The following is a 12474-nucleotide window of genomic DNA, read 5'->3' as shown; positions in this document are numbered from 1 at the left end:
TTTAGTGGCAACTATTATTGTATATAAAGACAAATTATTTGAAATTGAGATCAAACTTTTTCTTCAAATTATAACCCACGAATAAAGCGTAAATAGCAGGAAGGAAGAAACTGTGAGGAAAAGGAAGGAAAACAGAATTATTTCTGGCCTAGATATATATATATATGTTTACATTCAACATGTATTCAAAAGGTTTGCTTAGAAAAATATACTTTTAAAGTAAAACAATTCTTATAGTTCATTTTACTCCGAAGCTCTGACTTATCTATTAATTTTACACAGATAGTTAATACTAGTAATTGTCTGCGGACTCTCTCCGGTAAAACCAGGTTTCGATACCCGTAGTGGTCAGAGCACAGATAACTCCTTATGTAGCTTTGTGTTTAATTCTAGACAAACAAATAAATAATACATTTTCAATACTGAAGTGATACTATCTTTCTATCCTAACACTGGTATACTTAGGAGCAGAGCCACTTGGATTCTACAGTCAATAGTGTAAACTAATTAAATCTGGTTGTTGTTAAGCCTAAAGCTCCAAAATGGGTTGTCTTTCTGCTGTGCCCACTGAGTGTAAGAACAAAGCGAATGTATAATAATGTCAAAAACACCTTCAGTTCCCAACCAATTATGAGCTATGCTAGAGTGAATCACAGTTTAATTAGTTTTAGATCTATCAAGTCACAGATTTGCTGAATTGGGTTGAGATCGGGGCTCTGTGGGGGTCATTGCATCATTTGAATGACACTAACAGCTCCTTTATCATCTAAATAATTTATCCAAAGATTGGGTGAGTGCTTGGGTTCATTATCTTCTTGGTAGTGGAATCCTTTACCAATAATACGCAAATCACTGTGTGTACCATGATGGGTAAGTACCTGATGATACTTGTGCTGACTCATTATTCTATCTATTTTTATAAATATCTCCTGTCACCTCACCAGAAAAAAACACTCTCTAACCATCACACTGCCTCCCCAATTCCTCAAGGAAGGTGCTATGCATTGAGGCTAGTATCTTTCACCTTTCTTCTGCCGGAAGTACCACCTACACTTTGAACTAAATATTTCAAACTTGAACTCATCCGTCCACAACTCTCTTTAACAATTTGTAGTCCAGTTTTTGTACGTTTTAGCAAATTTCGGTCTCTTCACAATATGTGGAAGTCGAAGTAAAGGTTTTTAACTGCTAAACGATCAAATATTCCATTTTAGTTAAGCCTTCTTGATATTGTAGATCTGGACACTTTTATGATATTTGGTACATGGTCTTTTATCTCATGTTTCAGATCATTGTTAAACTTTTTTCTGTTCCATAGGCTGCATAAACGAAGATACTTAACATCAGTATCATTGAGTTTAGGTGTTTTACCTCTCTCTTTCCTATTTTCAAACTTATCTATCTTGGTCTCATGGTCTTGGATGTACGTGATAATGTTTGGGTGCATTTCAAGTCTACTGCAAGTTGTTGGAGAGTCCAACCAGCATCATGTAAAGGTTTTATTCGAACTCTCTGCCTGTACTGACAACTCTACGCTTTTGGGCCATGGCATGACAACAAAACTGTTAAACACTGTTTTTATAAAAGTTTATTTGTTCTAACATACACCGGTACCATATGCTAGCTCTTTGCTAGCGTATTTCTTCATAGTTAAAACACTGCATGAGATACCATGACAGTTATTTCTACCCTAAATTTAATTAGTATGTTCATTCAAGCAGAATGAATTCGAACCCTTGACCCACAGTTTGCGGGTTTTGCGCCCTAATCACTAGGCCATGCCAAACGTGTCATCCAGGCTGAATATACCAAATGCTAAATGACTCCAAAACATATATACAAGTTAATGACTTAAAAATAAACCAAAAAGAGTCTTGCACAAATAAAATATTTATATACAGATAAAACAGACAAAGTTAATACAACTTTATTTATCCTTTCTTGCTGTAACTTTAAAGCAAAAATGTAAAAACAATCGATACATCTAACCGTTTTTCTTCAGGTAACTTGAGAAGCGACTGATAATAATTATTGTGTGCAGAATACTGGTGTATTTATGTAACGATGGAAGAAAATTAAAAACACGAGTTTTTATTTATTTTATATTAAAGACAAATTATGACCTATGCCTTAGCCTACATATGATCACTGAGTTCCAAGAATTAATCACCGTACGTCTTTGGAAGGTTGGAAGGGATAATAAAACAAAAACAAAATTGATAGAACCAAAGTATGAAACTAGTCGTAGATGTGTGTGTGTGTGTGTAGTTGAGTAATGTACAAGTTTCTAACCCAAATGTTAGTGGTTCTAGTTTCTAAAAAACTTGTTTGTGACACGGTGTGCACATATCTTCCAACTGCAAAAACTTCTTACAAAACTTCTTATAACTTCGGTGTTTTCTTTTCATAACATTCCACTTAACCTTACAAAAAACTTTGAACAGATTAAGGGTATGTGGGAAAGAAAAAATATAAGCGTTTATCATAGGGATTGTCAGTGAACTGTCTGCAAACGTGTTTTATCTCTATAATGTTATCACTACGACCTTGATATGGACTTTCAGAGGTCGAGTGGATGTAACCGTCTCGACACTAAGTTATTAAATGAATAGCCAATCTCTAAATAAATTGTTATTTGATTTATTCGAACAATAACTAGTTTCATTTCGACACCTGGTCACCAGAACAATCTACTTTCCATGACAAAGTGGAATCATGACTTTTTTTGTGCTACTCAATATATGATATTTTTGAATAATTTTACAGAAACAAAAATAATACTTTGGAGAAACTCAAGTATTAACCTTATGATATGCAGTATGTTTTTAAATTTTTTACAACAGTGCAAATAATGCGAAAGTTCTATCATTTGACACACACAAAGAGTGTATAAAGATAATACGTTTAGTGGTTCTTTGAGATATTTTGATTACAACTTTTAAACTTTTTATTTAATTATAATTACTTAAAATGGTATTTGGTAATTTTATTGCGACTTCCAAAATATGAATCAACGTCTAATATATTTTCAGCATCTTAAATGACAGAGGCATCTTCAACCAGGGATCAACAAAATACGTCCACAATGATAGCAAAAGACACTACAACGAACGACGGACTTCCTTTGGATGATCTCGAAGTGCCATCTATTGGTGTAATGGAGACGAATAACGGTTTTTCTTTCCAATTCGATCCCGAACTAGTTCTGCAAACAACAGGTTATAACCTTCAAGATGTTTCCACGTCGATCAGAAGTTCGGTTACCCACACTTCAGCTTTAGCTGTTAATACCCCTACACCTAATACCGTAAAGAATTCACAGTCAGATGGTATACCACGACCACAGACTCCTTGTAGACTTCCACCAGTGGCGTCGTTTCTTGTAAATATTTCCACAGACGCAGAACGACCATCTTCAGAAAATAATACGTTTAATTCAACACATACGACCTCTGCGATGAGTACTTTAAAACGCATAAGTCAAAAAAGATCTAACAGAAGTGCACAATATGCCCACAATAGTTTTCCCCGACATTCACCAGCGCCACCTAGTTACCAACCTGCTCAATCACCGTCAACTTTCATGATGATGACCGGTTATAATAACTTAGCCGTTGGCTATTTTTTAAATCCAGAACAACATACGAAGATAGGTAAGCTTAAAATTAAATTAATAACATCAAAAATACCTTTCACAGTTTCATTATTACGATGCCAACTACCAGTTATGTAATCTCTTTGTATTGGACTTTATGCTTTGCTATCTTGTACTTAGTTTTGGAGATATGTTTGAAGTTCTTTTAATGTGCTTCACTGGAACTCGATAACAAGGCACCTGGTAACATCGTGCTAAACAAATGTTTTCTTAGTGTATTGATTTTTTGCAGTATCAATACACAGAGAAAAATTTATTGTTTTCGTCTGAAGAACTTCATTGGATTAATATTCTTTCAACAACATTGTTCAGAAACCAAAAGTTGTAGAACAATGGAAATCGGAAAGTCGCGAGGGAAATGCTTAAAACAAGAAAGTAATAAATAGCGATATATGTATATATATATATATATATTTACACTTAAGTTCTTAAATAATCGTAATAAATTAAAGCATTTACATTAGGTTTGATTTTATTGTTCTTAAGGTTTTTATTCAATATTTTCATGAAGAAACGTAGGTACTAGGAACTAGACGATTTCCATTTTTGGTTTTTGAAACTTTTGAATGAAACCATTACTACAATGTATTAAGTATAATAACAACGCCAGTTCTGATAAGTTACTACCTTGACTTTAATTCAATACCTATTTTTACACTTCCTTTTGCGAATTTAACTTTCTCAAACAAACAGACAAAAAGTATCATATTTCCAAGACATACTGACCGAAGACCTGATTCGTAGTTTGCTCAGGTTATAACCAAACTTACTGTTTATATTTGAAAGAATAAAAAGTTTGCAAACATATGTTTTTAATCTTTCGACACCCAAAATATAATAGTTTGTAATACATAATATATATAAAAAGAAAACAATATTTAACTAATGCTGAGCTGTTGTGTATATACAATAATATGCAAAGCTGTGTTTGTTGTTAAGCACGAAGCTACACACAAGGCTTATCTGTGCTGTGCGCATCATGAGTATCGAAATCCACTTTTATCGGTATGAAACCGAAGATTTACTTGTCGCTGACTCACTGAGGGGGGGGGAGGTAATAGAAAACAGCACTTAACTAGTTATTTCTACGGGAATGAACCAAATGAAGTCTCAGGTATGAATATTTTCCAATACGGTGGAATATTAAAAATCTAATGCATGCTTGTTAAATTTCTAAAGCACGCAGAAATAGTTCTTTAGTTCTATATTTTGCTTTTACAGAGAAGGATATATTGTTTGTAAACAAAAACAGCAGTATTTTTAATTGGAGTAAACGTTCGGCAAAAATAAATCCTGCTCATTCTCTTGTTTGTAATATTAGATAGTAGTATTGTGGTATGGTTAAAGAAATAAATAGGGTACGTGAGATTATAATTTACATACCACTTATAAATATATTTATTTGTTCATTTATTTCCTCATAGTGGTTTCTTTCATTAGTTTAATACCAACATTAGTACTATAAATGAAATAGCTGGTCAGCATTCCAGATTAAGGATCACAAGGTCCAAGGCTCTAGTCACCTTCAGCTATGGAGAAGCTGTGACTGTGATAGTAAATATCGATTTTCAGTTTAGAATAATCGCTTAAACAAAGGGTTCTGCTGCTAGTTGCCCATTCCTCCAGTTAACAGTTCTGAATTAGGGATATTTATGCTTGAACTTTGGGATATTCAATCTTACTGTATATACAGCCCATGTGTTTTATAAGATACTATCAGAGTGTGTATGCGATATGATTGTTATTTCATCGCTCCATGTGTTATTTCAATAAGGAAAACTGCATTGCGTTTGTTTTTAAGCAAACAAGACTGACTACAATGCATTGTTGGCAAAAAGCTCTTTGTTTCGATGCAATTGGTGCATCCAGCAAGTTAAAGCGCTCAGGTTTGCTTAGAAGCAACAAGATGCCTCTGTTCCTTGTCATTTAACTGAGTGCAAGAAAAAACTAATCTGAAGTAAGAGCTCTATGAAATTTTGATTTCTATAATACCGACATGAATATATATATATATAAACTTTCATCAACAAAAATATACTCAAACATGTTTTTCTTTTCATGCCGTCAGGTGGTTAGAGTACTCGACTCGCAATCTGAGGGGCTCTGGTTCAAATCCCCGTCACACTAAACGTGTTCTCTTTTTCAGCTGTGAGGGCTTTATACCGTGATCGTCAATCCCACTATTCGTTGACAAAAGAGTAGCTCAAGAGTCAGCGGTGTGTGATAATGACTGCCTTCTCTCTACTCTTACACTGCTGATTTAGAGACGACTAGCGCAAAATACCATCGTGTAGTTTCGCGCAAAACACAAACCAAACTTCTCTATGCATTTCTTAGTTCATGCTTCTATCTTTGAAAATTTTCTTTCAATCAATCAACGAAAGTAGTTCCTTTTTTATTTTAGTGAAACTCCCTTACAAAAAGAAACATTTTTGTTCTTAATAAGTTTTTTTTTTAAATCAAATTTTAGTCAAATCGTCTAAACAAATATTCCTCATGATGCAGAAAGCTCAACGTGGTTTTTCTCCCAAAACATACAAATGATCTGAAAAAATATCAAAGGAAGTAACAAGCTTTGTTTATTTCTTCACATGAGCGCAAAGCTAGACGAGGGGTATCTGCGCTAGCCGTCTGTAATTTAACAGTGTAAGGCTAGAGGAAAAACAGCTGGTCATCACTACCAACCACCAACTCTTGGGATTGATTGTAACATAATAACGTCCCCACTGCTTTAAGGGCGAGCATGTTTGGTGTGACGGGTATTCGTACCCGCGATCCTTAGGTTACGAGACGAGAGGAAATAATAAGAAAGAAATACAGATGTACAACTAGTTTATTGATACAGTTCATTAAAATTAGATATACGCTTCACCAATTTACAGTAATTTATACATCGCAACCAAAGATGAATAATTTAAACATTATTGATATGTTAAGATTTTTTTCATTTAGATATATATCATTATGATTTTCCAATCTAATTTATTCAGTATTAAAATGCCACAAGCTGTGGTTTTGAATTGAAATATTAATGCTCGTTTTCGGTCACATTGTAATTGCATAGTTTGTATATTGTAATTTGAGTTAGTAAATAACCTACTCTGAAAAATAAATAAAAACTCATCATTCGTTGATTACTTAATATATAAAAAAAATTAATATTTGAGCTATTTTTATATTCGAAATAGAAAGTAATAAGCAATAGATGGCAGCACAAGCGCAATAGTGAAACAAAAAATCATTGGAATTTACGCAAAATTACTCTGCTAACCACACTAGCGGTCTAGTTTTGCACTGATAGACTAGAGAGGAAGTAGCTACTTAACATATACGGTCATTTATTACATTTGTACTTTTCTTTTTATGTTATTTAACTATTTAAAAATGTTTATTTAAGTTGCTTCTTTTTAAATTTTCTAGTTCAAAGTATCTCTGTATATAGTTATGCATGTGTATTAAAACACGTCTGTGTTTTACTATGTATTGCAAGGTTGCTATATTTGTATCAGCACATCTGCCTACCATGTCACTGTCTGAATATTTGTTCATGTCCAATTTGTCCACAGCTTTAATTCATCTTTACTTTCCATTTTACTCTTTTTGTTTTCTCTTGTCATATTTGTTTATCATAGCCATTCAACTTATCCTGTTCACAGTTTTCGTTCTTATAATAAGATATTATTATAAATATTGTATTATAAGTACCAGTGTTTTGGAAACATCATTCGTGTGTGTCATGTTCCTTTCTCTGACTCAACATTCGCATCCAACAAGCGTCTATGACTCAACCTTCATCTCCATCACTAGTGTCTGTATGTCAACATCCGTGTTTATCATATCCTCAGTTGCTATTCATATCTATAATACAATATTTATTAATACAATAATACAAAATATATATACATATGTACGTTATATTATTTTCTCTGAGTTCACTCCTGTGTTTACCGCATTTTACTATAAACGTGCATTTACATCAATTTTCCACATTTATATTCGCAGCAGAATGATTTCCTCATATATATACATGCCTCTAAGAAGACATTTGTTTTCATTAGCTGTGTTCTATTCAGTTCAGTGCTTTAGAAGAATGGGAGATATAACACAGCAACACTCAGCCTGAAAAAAAATCAAATAAAGACCCTTATTGAATTCTCTACATTTTTATAGTGATACAAGTATCTGTATAGTATTTTAGGATGAAGAGAATCTCTATAATGTTTGTATGATTATACCAAATTTCAAATATTAAGCGATTAAATAAAAATGTTTTTCAAAACGCGTTTGCTGGTAACGTCTTTTACACAAGGAAAAATAAATTAATGTAAATATCTGTAATGATAAAAGTAGCACAACAAAACTTTGTTTCTAGAGACTGGCTTAAGAATTTACTGACTGACGTCATATTTCTTACAACCGTTCATTCATTAAATTAGGTTTTCTTATACGAGTTGGCAACGTAGTATCGTATTTTGACAGTCTTTGGCGTAATGTACTATTATATTTGATTCTAAAACATTTTATTAGCTCTTGTCATGATGTATAAAAAAGAAACTCTAAGCTCAAGTTTCAGAATGTATGACGTATACAGAAAGAGTTTTTAATTATTTATGTAAGGCGTTGTGTAGATTTTAGAGAAGTGAACTTGTAAGCTGGTGAAGTGTAGTAATGATAAGAGACCAGACAGGAAGATGCCCCAGGGGGTATCAAGACCGGAAATCTGGTTCTAGTTACAGTGTAATACGAAAGGAAAACTTAGTTGCTTAGTTTTAATGAAAGATCTGACAGCACACACTCTAACACACTTGACTAACTGGGAATATTCGAAATATACTCTCGTCACCATTAGAACAGCACTATGGACTTTCCCCTCATTTCGATCTTTACTACGATTAACGTGTCTCGTTTCCACATCACAAAATGTTAAAGCAATGTCATGAACGCAACCTGTCCTGGAATCGTTTGATGAACTTTAAGTTAAAACATAAAATGTGCTTGTACACTTGTTAGTGAACAATATGTATAGTGATACTATATATATATGAATAAAACGGTAAACATTCTAAAAGAAAGTCTTAAATTTGAGATATTTATTATTTTCACAACGCAACATAATAAATAAATTTAACAAAAACACAGTTTCAAACAAGTTCAGGTAAATGACTGAATTATTAATAAACTATGTCATAAATAGAAATATTAATTAAAAAGCACCAGAGTGTATGATTTTTGAAGATATTTTAGAGGTAACAAAATAGTTAGAAAATATTACTTAAAATTAAAAGCTATGATCTCACAAAATTCTTTTGACTGATTAAAATCACCTACCGCAAACATGTCGGAAACACCAATTTATCTTAATAAGTAAATATGATTTTTTTAAAACATTTATAACTAGTGTAGAAATTAACTAGTAGGGTAGGTGTCGCGCAGATATTAAAGTATCACTTAATTTAAAATTAAGATTTCTTATGTTGTGGATAAAATAACCTTTTCCAAATACTCAACAAACTTAGTCTTAGCAACTGGCTACAGATGAACAAAACATAGAAAGTATAATGAAGTTCGAACATGAATTAATAACAATCAATATTAAAATCAGGACTAAAAGTTACTTTCTGCGGTTCTTTTATTCACGCGTCGTTATTAATGTTCTCTTTAATAATGTTAGTTTGTAAACATTTCCTAGAGTTAGTTTACACTTCGATAGTAAATATTAACTATTATTTTGCTTTAAAGTAAGAAAACTCGTATTTAGTGTATTGAACCTTACTTGATTAATGTACAGATATAACGTTTATCTTTCATTGACATTTTAGGAAAGGAAAGCACATTTAAAATTTCGTTTATCAGCACTCCCACGACTGGTCATCGGTAAGCTTACGGACTTACAACGCAAAAATCCGGAGTTTGATTCCCGTGATGAACAAAGCGCATGTCGCCCATTTTGTAGCTCTGCGTTAAAACAAACAATCAAACACATTGTTAGACACATCTTTAACATTCTAAAAAACACGTTGTTAGTTACATCATTAGCATTCTAAAACAAACACATTATCTGCCACACCTTTAACATTCTGAAACAAACACATTATCTGCCACATCTTTAACATTCTAAAACAAACACATTTTCTGTCACATCTTTAACATTCTAAAACAAACACATTATCTGTCACATCTTTAACATTCTAAAAAACACGTTGTTAGTTACATCATTAGCATTCTAAAACAAACACATTATCTGCCACATCTTTAACATTCTGAAACAAACACATTATCTGCCACATCTATAACATTCTAAAACAAACACATTATCTGCCACATCTTTAACATTCTAAAACAAACACATTATCTGCCACATCTTTAACATTCTGAAACAAACACATTTTCTGTCACGTCTTTAACATTCTGAAACAAACGCATTTTCTGTCACATCTTTAATATCCTATAATAAACACGTTGTTAGTCACACCTTTAACATTCTAATAGAAACACATTGTCTGTCACATCTTTAACTTACATCAGCTCAGAAAACCGTAGTGGTGATTCACGTTAATTAAAAAAGAAAATCATTTTAAGAAAAGTTATGAGCACAACTCTAAGTTTACATGAGCTAAGACTGTGGTCATTTATATAAACATGTGTTACATGTCTAACAAAAAGAGTAGCTACATTTTACCCGCTTTTTGCTTTGTATTAATTGTTTATAGATGTAGTATATAATCCTATATCTTCAAATATACATATCTAAATTGTACATACTTATGAGTATTGTTACCATCCAAGAAGAGTGGTTTTTCTCTTTTGCATTTCTTTTTGTGAAAATGGTGAATGAGCGCAGTAATGCAATTCAAACAGAATAGAATGAATTATTTATATTGTAATAAACAACATTGGAAAGGTTGACGGTGTTAAACCATATTAAAATTATATGGAACACCTTTCTTGCTTATACATCAAAGTAATAAGCTGTCAGAATTTTATACTGTGAGGAACCATAGTCGATTTATGCCTCAAAAAGTACGAAAAATCTATGAGTTATGAGAAGCAATGCATCAGACTGTTAGAGCTTGTTCAATAGAAACTATCTGTATACAAATTCGCTTTTTTGTCTTCTAACATATTTGGTCGTGTCAGTTCTTTTGGAACGCTGTTCAGTAGAAACAATATATATGTAATAAAGAATGATATGTAATATTAACCCCCCCACCGTATGTATACGGACTTACAACGCTGAAAACAAAACGTAGTGGGCAATCACTGACGGCCCGTTGTATAATTTTATACTTGATTACAAACATATAATAAATGTATAACAAGTAACGTAATATTAATCCAAAGAAATTGCGCAAATGACCTTTTCATTATAATCCATATACATTTGATATAACCAGTAGCTTAGATAAATTAGTTAAACCATCCAGTGGCACAGCGGTATGTCTGCGGACTTACAATGCTAGAAACCGGGTTATGATACCTTCAGTGGGCAGAACACAGATAGCCCGTTGTGTAGCTTTGTTTTTAATTACAAAGAAATAATTAGTGGTTTTGTGTACTCTATAACCTACAATTCTATATAAAACTTTCGTTGTCGATACCTCTGGTTTGTTAAGTAATTACATATATATAATGTGTCACGTAGTGTGTGTGTGTATATATATATTTGTAGACTGTAGCGGAGTATTTAATCTTATGCGAATTTTAGTCTATTTTTTATGTATATATATTTGCTTGTTATGTGTGTATATATATATATATATCTTTGTTATGCATGTGTATATGTTTGTTATGTATATGTATATGTTTGTTATGTAGCTTACATATTTGTTATGTGTGTATATATATCTTTGTTATGCATGTGTATATGTTTGTTATGTATATGTATATGTTTGTTATGTAGCTTACATATTTGTTATGTGTGTATATATATCTTTGTTATGCATGTGTATATGTTTGTTATGTATATGTATATGTTTGTTATGTAGCTTACATATTTGTTATGTGTGTATATATACATTTGTTATGCATATGTATATATTTGTTATGTAGCTTATATGTTTGTTGTGTATATTCGATGTGTATTGAAATTCGTGTATTTCTTGCATGCCGTAGCTAGTATATCTGACTCGCGTGTTGTTATCTATATCTCATGACGTGTCTTGTAGTCGTTACGCCTGTGTATCCTTTTTATATCACACAAGATAATTCCACAAAGAATTAAGTTAGTAATTTTGGGGAACACACGTCCAAGTGACAGTCCAAGTCTCTCATCGCCATCTCTGTCCCCTTGCTTGTTTTTTTCTTTTTTTTAAATTTCTATCATCCATAAAGTCTGTCATGGTGAAGAAGTGATACAGATATGGGTTGGAGTGCGAGAATCGGAACTTGTGTATCTTATGTTTTATGTAAAGATATATATATCTGCTATGTCCTGTAACCTCTATATCTGATATGTTAGTTAGCCTGTACATTTGTTACGTCTTTTAGCCTCTATATCTGATATGTTAGTTTACCTGTATATTTGTTACGTCTTATAGCCTCTATATCTGATATGTCTTGTAGCTTATATTTTTTATTTATGCGCTATAACCTATACATCTGATGTGTTCTATAGATATATATATCTGACGTGTTCTATAAATTTGTTTGACATGTCTTGTGGCTTCTATTTCTGTTATGCCCTATAACTCGTGTTTCTTATATATTCTGGATTTACAATGATAAAATTAGAGATTCTCTTCCTCTCTGTGGATACAGAAGATAGCTCGATGTGGGTTTGCTATAAAAAAAAACACAACAAATACATTCAGTACTTGTAG

General features: G+C 32.3%; 1 protein-coding gene across 12 annotated transcripts in view; it reads left to right on the top strand.

Moving 5' to 3' along the window:
• LOC143249592 (uncharacterized) overlaps window positions 1-12474 on the top strand; it is a 75768-nt gene that overhangs the window by 10173 nt on the left and 53121 nt on the right. For 10 of the 12 annotated variants that reach the window (XR_013027848.1, XR_013027849.1, XR_013027845.1 and 7 more), the window contains exon 2: window positions 3033-3653. The exons of the other annotated variants lie outside the window; for them this stretch is intronic. Coding sequence is in view for 4 of the 10 variants with exons in the window: in XM_076499712.1 (XP_076355827.1) it covers window positions 3041-3653 (613 nt within the window). In the remaining 6 variants the exon portion in view is untranslated. The remainder of the gene's footprint in view (window positions 1-3032; window positions 3654-12474) is intronic. 12 annotated transcript variants of the gene reach the window in all.

Source organism: Tachypleus tridentatus, chromosome 4 (genome assembly GCF_004210375.1).
Source record: "Tachypleus tridentatus isolate NWPU-2018 chromosome 4, ASM421037v1, whole genome shotgun sequence".
Taxonomy (NCBI): Eukaryota; Metazoa; Arthropoda; class Merostomata; order Xiphosura; family Limulidae; genus Tachypleus; species Tachypleus tridentatus.
This window is presented reverse-complemented; position numbering and strand designations above follow the sequence as displayed.